The sequence below is a fragment of the Chaetodon auriga genome, chromosome 20 (assembly GCF_051107435.1).
Source record: "Chaetodon auriga isolate fChaAug3 chromosome 20, fChaAug3.hap1, whole genome shotgun sequence".
Classification (NCBI taxonomy): Eukaryota; Metazoa; Chordata; class Actinopteri; order Chaetodontiformes; family Chaetodontidae; genus Chaetodon; species Chaetodon auriga.
Genome location: NC_135093.1, coordinates 9,294,809 through 9,311,953, shown reverse-complemented (window position 1 = coordinate 9,311,953; position 17,145 = coordinate 9,294,809). Strand labels below are relative to the sequence as shown.

General features: G+C 41.5%; 1 protein-coding gene across 1 annotated transcript; it reads right to left on the bottom strand.

Annotated features, from left to right (window-relative positions):
• Positions 1-813: 813 nt before the first annotated feature.
• On the bottom strand, positions 814-14,965 carry cpn1 (carboxypeptidase N, polypeptide 1). The gene is made up of 9 exons (XM_076760733.1): positions 14,524-14,965; positions 11,793-11,989; positions 10,460-10,615; positions 5,962-6,138; positions 5,702-5,813; positions 3,183-3,322; positions 2,455-2,554; positions 1,451-1,569; positions 814-1,316 (listed from the first exon to the last, which is right to left on the bottom strand). Exons 1-9 carry the CDS (start codon positions 14,756-14,758, stop codon positions 1,206-1,208), a joined length of 1,347 nt encoding a protein of 448 aa, XP_076616848.1. The 5' UTR covers positions 14,759-14,965; the 3' UTR covers positions 814-1,205.
• Between the last annotated feature and the right edge of the window lie 2,180 nt (positions 14,966-17,145).

Genomic DNA, 17,145 nt, shown 5'->3' with positions numbered 1-17,145 from the left:
TTGGCTCAGCATACAGTCATTTGACAGTAGTGATGGAGCACAATGGATAATCCTCCTCTTTTGCCATAATGTACAAGCACTATTCTTTGAACTGGCACAGACAGTTAAAATATGTTTTATATTACAATTTAACATTCACTCCAGTGACACATGAGACACTGACAGCAGAGTTGAATACTTAGTTCAAGCAGCAGTATAATATAACTAAAAACATAAAAAAAAATGCACTTCATGTGCTGCCAGGCAGTATGAAATATGACATCTAGTATTATAATGTGAGTGAAATACTGCATGTGAAGTATTGCGCATTTGACAGTACACTGTAAATAAAGTATCAGCTGGACTTCATAGTGTGTATAAACTAGGGATGCAACTCACAATTATTTTCATTATTGCTTAATCGATTGGTCATTAACAGAATCAAACTGTTTTCCCTTATATAGCTGCCTTCTTGTCTGGAAATTCAACAGGAGCAGCTGTGTTTTGCTTCCTCGCTTGTGCAGCAGTGACATCTACTGTTCTACATTTGTAGAGCACAGCCGGAGAGGTCAGTGGGAAAAAGTAGTTTTTTTCCAGAGAGCAATCCATTACTTCCACATGACCAGAAGAGATCTGAAACTGATGTTTTTTGTCAAATGGCCTTTATGCTGTGTCATTCTTCAGACTTTTGCCTTTAGTCTTCATTCAACAAATCATTATCAGCACTACTGTTATTACAGCGAGCAAGGACAACATTTTGTTATTCATTCAAGTGCCTTAAAGAACAATGAGCAGTCAAGGTGAAGCAGACACACAACATGCAGAGATGGGAAATAATGACAACAAAAAACATTCTTTTATTTTCAGTTTTCATCAAATTATAGCGATCAAAATCAAAAAAAGTCCTTTACAAATACAGGATAGCTGTGTTCATACAAATCAACACTGTTACATAAATACACCAGGTTTGCAACATTTCCTTAATACAGACACACAGTTTATATTTATCAACAAAAAACACAAGAACAAAACAAAAACAAGAATGCAAACATGTGAAATGTATAATCATAGGACTACAAAGGTAAAATTACATACATGTATTACGGTCAATTATCATTTCCATAATTTGTACGTGTGTGCACCTGCATGTGTGTGTGTGTGTGTGTGTTTAATGTGGAATTTTCAGTATGTATGTTTTTTGTGTAGTCTAAATTATTGTCCGTGTCTCATCTTGGGCCAAGTTTTAAGGGGGCCTTGGGAGACGAGAGGTTCCTCTTGCCGTTGTGGTGCTTCGCTTTCTGGTTTTGTTTTGGTGCCATTTTCAAGTAAAAATGAAGCTGTCAGGGGGGAGATGAAGACACGGTGTGAGTGATCAAGGCAGAGTACATTTCCAGTCTATAAGACCACACAAACATGAATCACAAGACTTCTCTGGGGTTCTTCTGCCCATACACACACAAGACAAACACACCTGTATGGCCTCAGCTGGTCCCACTGTGACAGTGCTGGTGGAGGGGAGGTAACCTGGCGCGGATGCTGTCACAGTGTAGGTACCTGGTAACAGAAGTCTGAAGTAGTCCCCATCCAGTCCTGAAGGAGGGTGCACATGGAAAATTTAGATCTTTTACTTAGGTAGAAGTTGTAATACCACTCCACTAAAAGTAAAAGTGATGCATTCAGGACTGTACTTAAGTAAAAACTGCTAAGTATCTTCCCCTCATACATGAAAAACTAAATTTAAAGTCAATAAACTTCACTTAACTTAAGTCAGTGCAAGCAAAATGGCCTTTGTCAGAGTCGCATTGTTATGTTATGCTGTTGGATAATAATACTGATGTATTATCATGTAAAAGACATTCAAGGCAGTTAATCAGGGTGGACCCACTATCTAACTTAGTGCTGTGTGGGTTAATTTAGTATGTAATAATGCATCAGTTGTGCTCATTACAGGTTCTTAAAGTAAGTGGTGACTAAACTTTAAGATAAAAATACAATAAAAAAGTAAAATATTCCCTCTTAAAGTTATAATAAAGTTATTACACTCAAGGACATTACAAGTACTGTAAATACTGTGTATATACAGTTTGCATTTCCACCATTGACCACTAGATGGTGTCTTGTTCCATTCCATTGTGAGGAATGGCTGCACTCATTTTTTTAATATTGATAATATAATTACATTCAGCTATAAAAAACCCAACAAAACTCCTTTTCCCACATTGTTGAGAGCTGGACCTCTTTCCAGGAAGCACAGAGTGCTCATTTTCACTCCACTTTCTGTGTGTGATTAAGATTATTACACCAACGTCTGAACACTCTAATACATCACTCGCCAGGACATTAGCAGATCATTTACCACAAACCTCACACACTCACATATTCGTCAAAGCTGCAGTTTAAGAGTAAAAAACTCCCAGCAAATGACAACCACATGTGTATAACAATGAACTGACACCCCCTCCAACCCCTTCTCACCGCTGGTCACATCGTGGTTGACGCCAGCCACTGAGATCTCAGCGTTGCTGATGGGGTTGTTGTTTTCATCATACACCATGCCTTTTATCCCATGATGCACCTGAAAATGGAGAAACACACATCATAGATCATGCTATTTGTGCTTGAGCTTACACCACCCAAAATGTGTGAAATATGTGTTAAAACAGGCAAGCCAGGTATGTGTGACAAATAGGTAGTTTGTGTTTGAATGTTGCATTGATCAAGTCATATCAACTCATAAACTATATTTCTGATGCAGTTTTCCAAAACCTATTTAAACTTACTTGCCCCTGTGGTCCACAAGAGGCCCTTTCATTTTGATCTGTTTGATCAGTGCTGCAGAAAAAGTTAAGTATTTCTGAGCTCTCCCTCAGGCCTTAAGAAACATTATTCGTGGCAATGAATCACTGTATTTGACCTCGGCACCCTGATAATCTGGAATAAAAGACATCTTGTCTTTAAACCAAGGCCTCTGTTCATCCTTGAGGGAAGGTAAAAGTCAGTTTACTTGAATTACACTGAATTTCACGCAGCTCACTTTAAGTCACTTTATCCAGGGAATCCCAGCCAGTAATTACAAGCAGCCAGGTTATTGGACTCCTTTGGTTTGTGTGTGTGTTTTTGTGTGACTGTATGTCTCTGTGCATCAAGTTATAAATGAAGCAACAGTAAGTTGGTAAATACTGAGTGTCTGCATCTGTTCTGACCTGTTCCAGGTATGAAACCAGTGCTTCCCGGTTGCCCAACCATTCTCTGGGCAGCGCTGATGCTGGAGGAAACTTATCACAGCTCAGCTCCAGGGTGATCTCAAAACAGTTGCTGTACAGGTAGTTGAAGTCCTGCATGCCTGAAACACACACAGACTTTCTTTTACATTTCAGGAGAGGATCTTTGAAACGGGACATATTTGTCATGTCAGTGGTTCCCAGGGTGGTTTATAAAGTGGTTTACATGGAGCCCTAGTTTGTCTCTTAAAGGGGTTGTTCTGATTTGTAAGGAGTTGATGTGATTTATTATTTCAGCTCATCTAAAAACCACTGTTAGACATTTCTGGTCATCGAGATGCTGGAGTCCAATGCTTTTGCTTTGGTTTTTCACATGGTCAAGTATGTTTTTCCAAACCACTGCATTTTGCTGTCTTGACAAACATTTAAAACATCTTTCAGATGGACTGATATTTCCCCTGACAACACAGTGACTTTTTGAAAGCCTGAATTTTTTCAATCTTGGGCTTTGCAACTTTGCATTACAGCACTACCTTTCATAGAAATCTAATGCATATGAGACCAGTATTGGAAGGGAAAGTTCAAAACTAACCTCATAGACCATGACATAACACTTGGACCAAAAAGAGCTGTTAAAATAAACATAACGTGCTCCTACCAAATGCGACTGTGGGTGCTTTCATCCAATTCAAAAGCTTGCATGACTCAACCTAAAAAGCTCAACACATTCGCATTCCAAAGAATAATCCAGACCAGCCTGGACCAGGATTTACAGATCAAAGAAATGGGTATTGTTATTGTTGCAGTCACAGATTAGCTGAGCTGAAATCGAATACATGCCCAGGCAGTTGAAAGAGCTTGGTGTGCTGTAGCTTCCAAGAATTCTACGGCAAAACATTACCGTAAGTATTCAGCGAATGCTAAAACCAAGGTTCCCAACTCATAAAGCAAACGAGGTAGAATGAGGACTTGCCTGCCAGTGCCTAAAGTCATATAACTCCTAATGGCTTGCAAATAATAACACCAGCAAATAATATTATATTAAACTGAACCCTAATAACAGACCTCATTAAGCACTCTGGCTACTTTCATGGTACACAGAGTTGAACCTCAAATATTCACAGTTTATATTGGAGCAATGGAAGGACAGCAGACCTAACATGGTAATCTGTTTTGATGTATTCACACTCTTGGCACTTGATGCAGATTTGAACATTTTAATATTACCAAGACAAGACATACTAACTGACACTGGACTGACATGAATATAAATGACTACCCTTCCTTCAGACTATGCATCTCCACCACTAATAATTTTCAGATAGTCCCAAGGTTGGAAGTTGTCATTTACAAACTTGAGCAGCTAAACACTGGGAACGAGTGCTTTGCAAGCCACTCAAGGCATGCCATCCATGCTGAAGTCAGTGCCAGTGCCTGCCATCATTCATGCAGGTGGCCTTGTCTTTCTTTGGAACGGGAAGGATGATGCATGTCATCCACCACGTTGGAATTTTGCAAACAGGGAACCATCTGTTTTGTACATGGAGGTAGTGAGTCAGTATTGTGCTTTATATGGTGTTGAGGTTTGAAAGCCACTTAGCATGTCTAGCTAATGTACATAGCGTCTTTTTAAAAAATACTTTGACAGTTTGGGAAATACCAGTCAGATGAGTAGCCAGATACCACTTCAATGTCTCTATGTTAATGTGAAGCTACCACCGGCAGACAGTTAGCTTAGCTTGACACAGAGACTGGAAACAGCTAGCCTAGCAGGCTCTATCTAAAGGTAATAAAATCTGCCCTCTAAAATCTAAAATCAGAACCGCTAAAGCTCAATTAATTTCTACTGCTATTTCCACCAGTTACTCTCTAATGCTCTAATGTACGCATTATATCTTGTTTGTTTAATTTGTACTGTAAAGTGTAAAAACATCATGTGGTGGTTTTAAGCTAATCGGCTGCTGGCGGCAGCTTCACATTTAGCATACAGACATGGTAATGATATTGTTCTCTTCTTCTAACTCTCAGAAAAAAAGAAAATGTAAGCAAAAAACTTGAAAGCCATCATCAAATACACAGAAAAGAGAGTGAGCACTAAATTATCAATGCAGCACAAAGTTAGCATCATGCTATATTTACTGTATACAATGCAAATCCGGATTTTCAATGTATTGTGTATAGACTTAAACGTGCAGAAGCTTTGATCTCATGAAAATGCTTAGTAGTTTCAACCCTTCACAGTAATAATTTAAAGATAGTTTCTTAAGACACGTAATAGTGCCTCCAAATCCCAAATTTCCTCCCAGTTTACTGTTTCACACACATTTTGCACAAGAACTTCAAAACATCACTTGTGAGCTGGGAGGAAATGTTGGGATTTGGGGGCACACTGTAACAAAACCAGAGCGATTATCTTTAAAGACAATCATGACATGCTTTTCATGGTTCCAATGGAGTTTCTGGTGTTTTTGATGACCGATTTAATGTCAGGTTTTGCTTACCTTTGGACAGGGAGTACCAGCTGGCCCCGTTGGTGATCCCCTCGTCAAAGAAGTCCCCACAGTTCCAACCCTTATGCATCCAGCTGTGAGCATATGAGTAAGTCCTTGCCAACTGTCATCAAACACAAAAGCATATGTGCACAATCATTCACATGTTCACACACATACACACACACACACACACACACACACACACACACCAGACACAATGAGCTCAGATGTGTGTAACATCTGGAAGGAATTCTTGATCTGCTGCACACCTTTCTGAAGATTTTGTCATCTGGAGTGGCTGCATATGTGGTCCTCCCTCGAATGCGAGGGTCTCTCGACTTGTCGAAGGGGTAATTGGCTACCACAGCTCCTCCGTGGAGGTTGGCTGACAGGACAAAGTTGTAGTTTTGCATCCATTTTATGACTGCCAACGTCTCAGGTTCAACCTATGGAGGAAATTCAAAGGGAAGTTATAAAGAAAGCAGCTTATAAATTAAATGATTAGTTCATAAACTCTTCTCCAATGCCTGTCAGACTTACTTTAGAATGTCTGGTTATTGATATTACACACAACATTCATTTCATCCCATCATCATCATCAGTGGACTGAAGACATCTGGTTTTCTTTTTATCCAGAACCACTGGCTTCTCTGCTTGTCTGGTTATCTGGACACATCCTAGTTCGCTCTGCTTCAGCATATGCAAATATTTTTTCTGTCTTTTCCTCTTTTCACTCTTAACCAACTGCTTTTAATCCTTAGTGGGCTGTGGTTAATTCCTCAAGGTATCCTCTGCCTTTCTAAAGCCCAGAAAATGATTGTTCAGCTTTACTCTCAGTACGCTTTCTCCCTCATAGTCCAGTGCTTCAGTGTATCTCATTTTATCTAAACTCTGACTGAAGAGTCTGGAATTCAGTGAGAAAGATGAATAAAGTTTAGTCTGAAGCAAGAGCTGACAGGATGGAAGCAAAATAGTTTCTTCTAGGGCAAATGCGTAATATGCACATCAGTGTAAAAGAGTGACCTGTTACTCTAAAGGCTATTTTAAATCTTAGAAAAGGCTTTTTGTTCGTGCATGCATCTCAGTCTGCATGAACAGGATCAGCCTCTGCCACACATTAAACCTTTAAATTCTGGTTTTAGGCTGCCATTATTTTCTGTCACATGCTCTTAGCCATATATCATGCACAGAGACAAGGAGTAATACCTCTCCTTGGATGAGGCATTCAGGACAATAAACACAGTCTGGCTCAGCTGAGGGATAATCAGGCTGATCAGACATTGCTGGCCTTGAACGCAGCAGTTGTACCCAAGAAGTGGGACTTCTGTTTTGAGGACTGGCAGGTGTTTATTGTCTCTGGATCTTTATATACACGTGTGCGTGCTTTGAAGTCATAGCTGTTACCATGGTGTAGGGTTACAAGGACACACTCACACCCTGATGATCATATCACAGACAAAGACAATACCATGCCATGCCAATACAGATACATGTAAATCCACCCAGCCTGGATCACTCAGTGGTTCAGTGACAATTCAAGGTTACATTTCGGTCTATGTGAAGGATGTTCTGTGCAGGTCAATCAATTGTAAGCAGTTCACAGTGCAAAGTGGGCCCCTGCTGACAGTCTGTGGCTGGTGGAAAAAAATGGATTCCTGAGTGGAATTAGCCACGAAAAACTACAACTACACTGGGAGACTGAAACCAGAACAAGTAAAGATTAAAGTTATGTTATTTTTATATACAGGAATTGAAGTAGTCCCCTGTGGGCTGCTGTATTTGCATTGTATTTTGCATTATTTTGTGGAAAAGATTTTCTTTTCTTTTTTTTTTTAAACTCCTTTCTCTGGATGAAACATCATCAGTCGGCTAATTAAAATGGAGCATGGATGTGCCTGCAGGCGAGCACAGGGGCTTGTGGCTTCTTGTAGCCTGTGAGAATGTAATCCTGACCAGCATGAATGAAGTATCTGTAACAGTGGCACAGTTACTCTTTTGTGTTCGCCTTTCAGGAGGCAGTCATGTGGGTAGACAGCCAGCCTGCGACTGGGAGGACCAGTGTTTTAGTTTTCTTAACACATTTGCAGCCCAGGAACTCGGAAATAAGAAAAAAAAAAAAGAGTAAAAACTCAATAGCTGTCCTTTTTTTGGGAATGAAGTCATTTTATTGATTTTCTAAAAAAAAAAAAAAAAAACAACCATATAATAGTGTTAGAACTGCTCTATAATGTCAAGCCTTGTCAGGTCCCTTTCATGACTGTAGCTGCAGTTTGGATTTATGCATCCCTCTGAGCATGACTATATACAGTTTATAACTGTGTACATAAAGCACATGTTCAGCCTGCACAGGACAGGCCTGTGCTTTCTTCTTTCCTGGTTGTGTTTTTTAGATACTTCTTTAATTAAGACCACAAGCTCTGAATACTGTAGATATGAATGTTATGAATGATGTAAAAAAAAAAAAAAAAAAAAAAATCATCCACAAAAACTAACTTTATATCTTGTTAAAGTATCATATAATTAATTTTGATGATGTCATGCTTAGGTAATTTTAATTAAATTATTATTGCATCATCGAGTAAAATAATGCTAAACACATATATGCTTAATCTGGTAAACAGTGTTAATAATGTGATGGAAACAAATAGTGTTATATACTGTATATTTGAATATCCAATACTTTGGATGCTTGGTGAGATGTTTCATTATATTTTCAGAGACATTATGTTACCCAGTCTTAATAAAACCCAGTGGTTTCAAGCCAGTGGGCCAATTTAGAGAGAAAGCTTAAAAACAGTAGCTCTTTTAGTACTGAAGATAAGATGAATGCAGGCAAGACACCCCCAAGGATTTGACCTTAATACTTAAAAAGTACTTTTCAGCTGACTATTAGCTGCAGTTTGACAGCACGGGACTCTCATCCTTCCCTTCTTCCCACATTTTACACTGCAGTGATTTCAGATAATAAGTGCACAGCAGAATCACCCAGAACAGAATTCTGTCTCTACTACAGCCAATCTGAGCGATAAACACAGCGATATCGAGCCACACTTCAGCATTTTCAATAGGCTAAAGGCTTCTCATAGTTTTTAATGTGCAGGATGTGCAGTTGTACATTTACTCAAGTATTGTACTTGACTGTAACATTTTGATACACTCGTACTTCACTGCATTACATTTATTTGACAGATGCAGTTGCCAGTTACTTAACACAGTGAAGCACATGTTAAAGACTAAACCACTGATTCCCAACCTTTTTTGCTTGTGAGCCCTTACAATAAAACAGTTGCATTGTGTCTCCTTGTCATGGGCCAGATGTGTCAGATGGTTTCATTTAATCAACTGCAATATGCCAACAAAGGTAAAACTTTCCAATAGTTCCCAAATGTTAGAGAAATATCTAAAAAAAATGAATCCAAATTTTTACAGCAGAACTATGTTTTTTCTTTATATCTACCACATTAATCCTCTCACTACTGCTACCACATTTGTGGTTTGTGATCACTGGAAGTGATTTAAACTAGCTCTACCTCTGCCTGCTACAATACTAAACCACTGTTTATGCATTGTTGCACCAGTATTAATATTGTCATTTATTATGTGGCAAGTACTTCTTACATTTAATAGCCTGCTTTTGCGGAATTAAGCTGATAATGCGTATAAGTAGGGTTTAAAATGCAGGACTTCTACTCCTAAAGGAGCGTTTCTACATTGTGGTATCAGTACTCTTCCTGAAAAGATCTGAGTACTTCTTCCACCCCTGTGAACTACAGACTTGGCAATGACCAGATGATTTCGAATGAAATCACAGGTCTGTAAGCTCTGTGGAGAGACAGCATCTGAAGGTAGCGGCTAACAGCTACATTCTGAGACCACCGAGTAGGTCAGTTCAAATTCTCACGGTGGTGATGAAAGGACAAAAATGCTTAGCTGAAGCTGAAAGTCTTCATATACAGTACGTACGCTGTTTCCTGTCGGGTTGTTATGATTCCAAGTGTGCGTGCGCTTTTTGAGGACTTCTGTATGTCGTTTTTGTTCAGTCTTTGTTTGCACTGACAGCCTTTTGAATTGTCAAAGCTTATTTTGAGCCTGGAATTGATCTCCTGTGTGCTGAAATATCCAAAAACCACCAACAGCAAAGAAATATCAAAGTGTCCGCACTCATATTATTTGTCAAGGTTGTAAGGGATACTTTCAGTGACGCTTTGGTTCGCCACTTGGAACGAGTGAGGCTGCCGTTTCGCCCGGCCTGTTACATATTGCGGAGACAAAGGAGAGCAGCCTCTCTCTGACCCACAGAGGAAAAGCACCGTTTATATGAGGTGATATACGTTTTACAGTAAGATAATCAAACACACCCATCCAAAAGGGTCAGACTATACAGGCACACACAAACATACACAACATGAAACAGAGCCTAGCAAGCAATTCACTAAGTCAACGTACTGTTTAAATTTATGGCCAGTTTCTTTTTATTTGGTGAAAGCTCGGCTGGCCGTGGAATCCGATCCAGCACAAATCTCGTGCATTCGTTTATGTCAACAGAAGTTAAGGCCAAGATAACTCCGCTATGTTACGGTTGCTCATTATTCAACTCCATGTTCAAACATTGAACACGCACTCACACGAGTATGAGAAATGTACTCATCCATCTTCCTCACTCCCTCTTTCTCTCTCACCCACACAGGCACATACATGTATTTTCACACATAAGCACAGATAAATGGCGTCTTGTGTCTTCTGCCTTGTTTATCCGGTAGCACTGACCTGTTGCTCCCAGTTGTCTGGCAGGGGCAGGTGGTGGTTTCGCCCACTGGTCTTCTCGTAGTAGTACATGAGTGCGTTCAGGTCTGGAAAGTTCCGGTTGAGATCGATATCTCTGGAGTTCCCTCGACCCACCAGGTAGCCGTTGAACTCTGGACCCTGTTGACCCACAAAATGTCAGATTTTTCAAACAGCAGCTACTGTTGGGCTACCATGGATCAGTCCTTAAACTTTATGACACAATACCAGAAAAACTTCCCCTCTGCCTCAGCTGCACTAAATTGGCAAATGCTAAACTAATATGGTGAACTGGTAAACACTATACCTACTTTCTTTGCCTCTTCCTCTGCTTGACTCTGAATAGCACCTCACTGTCACTTTCGAAGTTACTTTTTCTTTACTGACGAGAAAGCAAATATGCACTCCAGCTTTCTCTGTTTTTTTTGACACCAGGAGCAATTCCAAAACAAGATTTGTTCAAAAATAGGGAGGCTCATCTTGGATTTGCACGGTATTTCCGTGCAGACTTATGCGGGACTTTCTGACAGCTGAAAAAAGGCCAACTGAACTCTAAATGGAACCACTTAAATCTTACATTTTTTGATGCCATGGGCATGAAAAATGATATTTTTGTTGTTTTTCCTCAAAAGCCCAATCACTAAAACCCTAACTCAACACAATGTCATCTAGGATACTGGGAAATGAAGAAGCCTTCCCATTGTTTTCCAGATGCTGCTGCATCCAAGCATTTGTTGATGCAGCATCAAATTATAGTGTGGTGTGCATGTGTTGTCTGAGTGGCAAAGAGAGGGACCATCATGTGCAACTGCCCTCCTCAGGACATATAATTAGTGTCAAAAGAGATTGTGCACATGTGTGAGTGTTTATGTTTAAGGGGGTTTGCATGTGTGTCTGTTGTTTCACGACCCATATAATTACCCGCCGGTGGAAAACAAGGGGCTCTCTCTGGGAGCTGATAGATTGGATTATTACAGACATCAGCAAACAGTGAAAGATTTAATAAAATAGTGTTTTTGGCAGTTAGTTTCTTGTCTTTAATGTGCATAAACAGACACACATGCCTTCAGAAAGTGTTACCTGATGGAGTCAGATGTGTTTGCTCTGATTTAACCTGCAGGTGTTAAGTTTTCCTGAGGGACCTTCAAATTTCTAACATTTCCACTGGCAAGAGCACAATCAGGGAAAAATGTGGAAACTTTTTCTCCACAAGTGGCAAATGACTGCCACAGAAAAACAGCCTAAGGCATCCCAGAGGGAGATTTTCCCTGGTTTTCTTTTGGCCCAGAGCTCACATGTATGTAAGGGTGTAGGTTACCTGTCTGGCAGCCACCTCATAGCCATCAGGGTTCATGGAGGGTAGGATGTGGATGCGCGTGTCATGGATCAGCCTCATGATCCTTTGGTTTCCAGCTCGATACTCCTCGCACAGAAACTGGGAGAGCTTAATGAGCAGCTCGCGGCCGAGCACTTCGTTGCCGTGCATGTTGCCCACGTACTTGAACTCTGGCTCCACTGGGGAGGAAGTGGAAAGGTGAATGGGGGCGTGAGGTCAAAAAGCCACACAGAGCTGCCAAGCATGACATTTAAAATGAGCGCCCAAGCATGCTCACACATATGTACACACATGAGCACACTCAGTGCATGAAAACATGGTAGAATCTATAGGTAGGAAGGTAGTCTTTGTTCCAGCATCTTTGAGTTTCTAAATGTTACAGATTCTACGTAACGAGTGACTGCAATGAGATCGTGAACAGGATGCAACAAACGTCTCTTATTGTGGTTTAATCCTGTGCATTTGTTTGTCTTCCTTCTCAAAATCTGTTACCACATTACCCACAATTCAACTCATCCGATAACAGTTCTGTCAGAGATTCGGGTGTGTTATGCTAGAAGGAGCTAATGTAGCCTCCAACCTCTAGCGTGTAGCAAGTGACATCACTTGAGGCAGTGATGTCACTTGAGGCAGTTTATCAAACTTCTTGCGGCTCCCTTTGGGGCCACAAATGGCTTTGTGCTACTTTTTTCACATGCAGTACTCCTCCCCATGACCTGTAAACAGACTTTGATGTGATGTGAAGTTGCCCTTTAGCTAACATTAGCCACCATAAGCTTCTGGTCATACAAGACCAAGTAAGGCTTTACCGATAAAACCCTTTAGTGTATTCAGTTGAGAAGGAGTGCTGGGTTTCAACTTTTCATTTGACAGAGGAAGATCCTGTTATTTTCTTCTTTTGAAACGTTCACAGTCCCACTTTAAACTAATTACAAACCTAAATGTTTGTACATTATGGCAATTTCTTGATAAGGCAGGTTCTGACAAAGGTGAGGGGAGCGAGTCTGATTGTGACTGATTGAATTATTTGGATAAGGTCATCTGGCATTCCTATGGGTATCTGTCATTGATTGGGTGAGCCACCTATCCAAACAGTCTCCCTCTCTGTATAGTGTTCCCTCCTCCCAGGGGTCCCTTCATTAATCACTGCTGCAGTATTGATACAACCAAGACCCCCAGACACTGCAGCCAGACAGAGCTACCGCTGAACTTTCTGCTCCATGTTAAAATAATGCTCATGTGTGCACCCTAACTGCATTACTTAACACTAAAACCATGGCACCTACTTTAACACTTCAGTATTGTATTGCACTTCCACTGTTCATGAGAAGAAGTAAGGGTGGAGTATTTTGGGGGTGAGCAGATACTTCCAAATTTATGAACACCCTTCACTAATTGCTTCAGGCACCCAAATGGCAGCTTGGGCGCTGCAATTCACCTCCTTTTCTTTAACACGGGGCCAATTGGCCTCAGGTTCAGAAAACAGTGTTGGCTCTAGTGTGCAGCTTTAAAAAATGTGCACACACACACACATACACACACACACACACACTCAGCAGCATGTGAAAGACGTGAACTTCCTAAAGGGTGCAAGAGGGTTGACCCAGACGAGACTTAAGGTCACTCCCCACCGTGAAGTGCACGGTTCCTGTTTTTCACCCTTGGTCATCTTGCAACAGAGCAGGCACACATCCTTCTATTCTCCTGAAGGAAGCCCCTACGTGTGCAAGTGTAGATAAAAATGCAAGCTCAGCCGCAGCCAAAAAAGCATTCCCTGCAGTTGTCAAGCTTTTTTTTTTTTTTTTTTCCAAAGAGCTGCCACTAAAAATGCACAAATGGAAAAATCTTCAAAATCGCTTACATCAATCTGACCCTTTGGCCTGTTTTCAGTACAAACATGAGCTACAGTGAGGTTATGATTTTCCAATTTGTAACCAATATACAAAATAAACACCTGGAGAGCTGATTCAGTAGTTCACAGAGGGGGCGAAAAACAAGCAAAGCTTTTGCAAGAGCGGGTTCAGGGTTAAAGCCTTGTTGACTCAAAGCGAACTTCTGTGTCATCTGCTCAGCTCTGAATAACACCACACATTTTGTCAGTGGTTGGATGGCAGAAATTGAAATGAATCACAGATGTTCTTTCACTTTTGCCTTTTGTCTTTCACTTTTGGGTTTTCCACAGATTACTGATGTTTATCAAAGGAGCCAGTTTGGGATAACTGCTCTTTTTCCCCTTCACCAATACGCCACACAGTAAATCAGCTTCAGAGAGATAAATCAGAAGCTTGAATTTCATCTCTTTGCAGAAAAGAAAAGAAAAACCAAGAGCCCCCACAGACTGTCCTGACTCCTGCCAGCTATGTTCTCACTCCCCACAGCAAGAAGTGCAACACAAATGGGCAGACAGTGACAAGGCCTGAGCATCTGAAATCCATAATGACTTGAAATCATTGTAGCATGTTTGTTTATCAGCTTATGGGTTTGACAAGAGTGTGAGCTTGCTGTCGTATAGAAATCTTAACTCGTATAGACTGATTTATCACATTTTGATGATGATTAAAATACTGTATTAGCTCAGAACTTACTGTTTGTCTGCAAGTAATTGTGAATAATTCCCTGTTGTGCTAAACTATTTGAAATGGAAACACTTTTGATCCTAATGTACATGCGCATCCACACAGGACTGTCAAAGTTTGGATCAGGTGTTACTCACATGCTTCATGGATGCCCGGGTTATCACTGATCTCCAGCACGTAGAGGTGGCGCCCCTCTACGCTGCGCCCGACGCTGTAGATGCGTGTGATGTAGGGGCATTCGCTCTGCACTGCAAACAGGGCTCGCACCATGTCCTCGTAGCGGTGATGCTGGAAGTCCGAGCCGCGCGCCAGGAGCCCCATCAGCCCCAGCAGGAGAGCAGCCTGCCATGGAAGAGTCCAGCCCCGCTGCATGGTCTCTCAGCCCAAGCTGCTGTTGGAGTCACTGGAGAAGAGACGGCCTGCAACTGTGCAAAACACTCACACGCTTCCAGATGTATGTTTATCTCCTTACACACCAAACATACTGCTGTACTCCCTGCTTGCTCTTTTCCTTTCTTGCCCTCTTCTTTCTCCTGCTCTCCCTCTGCCTCCTCCCACATACACTCCTCACACTGAAGAGCATGTAAGGACAGCCCCCTGCTCCTTCTTTGTCTCACTCTCCTCCTCCAACAGCTGCTTCGCTCCCTCTCTCTTTCCCTTTGGGTCCTTGTCAAGTACATGCTACTTGCTTTATTGCCGCTTAGAATACTTCTGCTTCAAGTAGTTCGCCCCACAGGCCCCTCGGCTCCCTGCGCACACAGTCTGAATTTCACTCTGTCTCTGAGACGCTTGTTTTCTATCCCTGTCTTTGTCTGTAACTCTTGTTCTATACTCCCTTCCTGGGAAAGAGGGGTTGTTTCCACGGCACTGCTCTCCCCAACCCCTGCAGCCCTCAATCATCCATTCATTAACTCTTAAGTCAACACACAACCCCTGTGTGTGTGTGTGTGTGTGTGTGTGTGTGTGTGTGTGTGTGTGTGTGTGTCTGTATCTGTGTGTGTCTGTGTGCGCGCATGTGTGTGTGTATGCACGTGTGCCTGCACTCCTCTGATGAATCAGTGTGAGAGCTCTTTCGCAACCTTTGGACTGGTTTTGTTGCTCTGTTTCCTTGAAGCAGCATTCATATACACACACATATGCAAACACACACACACACACACACACACACACACACACTCTCAGGAAAACGTGTGCACACACACATGCGCTTATGGCCCAGAGAAGAAAGACCAAATGCTGCAATTAAACTTCTAAAAGACACAGGTTGATGCCAAGACACATGCACCCCCCACAAACTCTCTCTCTCTCTCTCTCTCTCTCTCTCTCTCTCTATCTCTCACACACACACACACACACACACACACACACACACACGCACACACTGCAGAGTGTGCAAGGGGTACTGTCAATCAAACCTGCTGGAGAAAAGAGGAGCTTTTCCCTCGCAGAATGTTGTGCAACTGCTTGTGGAAGTTTCAAAAGAGGGAGAAGGAAAGGCAAACGTGAAGCAAGAGAAAGAGTCGCAGATGGAAAATTGAGCAAGAGAAGGCTCAAGAGGAAGGAGAAATGTTAAAAAAACAGGTACAAGAGGGGAAGAACAACTGACAAAGATGGAGAAGAAAGCAGGAGAAGAGAAGAACAGAGATGCAGACAGACATTGAGACAAAGTCCAGCTTCATATGCAAAGCTGAAACTGTGCTTCGAACATTTACCATCAGTGCCGTTGTGACTGACGAGCTCAAGTAAATTGGGCCTGCTTTGGACCCGTCCTCATTGTCTCTGCTGGTGATTGTGTGTCTTCTGCTTCATTGTTTACATCTGGTGCGCCTCAAGGCTCCACTCCACTCACCAGCCCCATTCATATCTCCATGCCATGCCAACGGGACTCAGCTGCAACTTTCAATTCAACAAAACAATCCCAGCAAGATGCAAATGCAACATGATTGCTGAGCAAAAACTTGAATAACCCTAACCCTGAACTGTTGAAAACATCTGAGGACAAGTTCAGACCCTTGGAGTCAAAACACCGTGCATACGTCAAAGAATTTAGCATTGCATTTTAACCTTGAGCGACAGTGTAACCAGATAGGAATGCTGAAGGTTAATGATGTTTTCTGTTTAACCTGGAGAGTTGTGCAGGAATCTATTATATCACCCTGTTCTCATGTCCAAAATGTGTCGCTACTTGCTAACAATTTCAACCACTTTTACATGTGTTTTCCCTGCAGCAGCGTCGTGCACCAGTCAGCCAATAGGCTTCAGCATTCATAATCATCTTTAACAAGAAAGGGGAAAAAATATTAAATGAGTCAAACTTAAGCATTATATGATCCACACACTCAGACTCATCATTTTTATCCTTCCGAAGGCTCTAGAGGCCACATGTTGTAGGAAAGTGACATCTGGTGGATGTAAATGGTACTACAGCCCTGAAGCCGAGTTATGCAGGGTGATTCCGGATAACATCGTTCTAAAAACTATTAATTATTTATCAGTTATCACACATAAACCTATAGAATCAGGCACCTGTGTAGCCAAGCCATTGTGATTCAGACTAGTACTTATTTTAAGGAAAATATGGCTTGTACTGTGCATAAACAAAAAAGTTTTCACCTGGTTGAAGGGTTCATGTCACCAAAACTGGCATGTGCATGAATCAGATGTGCCGTTCTTCAAGGCAAAGAGGTGGAATTAGGCCGACTGTGGTTTCAGGGTGAATGGTTGTACTGTTATTGGACTACATTTGTCTGAGAACTATA

Bases quoted from the DNA above. Each gene is read 5' to 3' on its own strand.
- cpn1 (XM_076760733.1), bottom strand. From the start codon at position 14,758: ATGCAGCGGGGCTGGACTCTTCCATGGCAGGCTGCTCTCCTGCTGGGG. The intron at 10,616-11,792 runs GTAACCTACACC...GTGGGTCAACAG, and splicing joins ATGAGGTGGCTGCCAGACAG to GGTCCAGAGTTCAACGGCTA. The intron at 6,139-10,459 runs GTCAGTGCTACC...TTTCCTCCATAG, and splicing joins CAGACAACTGGGAGCAACAG to GTTGAACCTGAGACGTTGGC.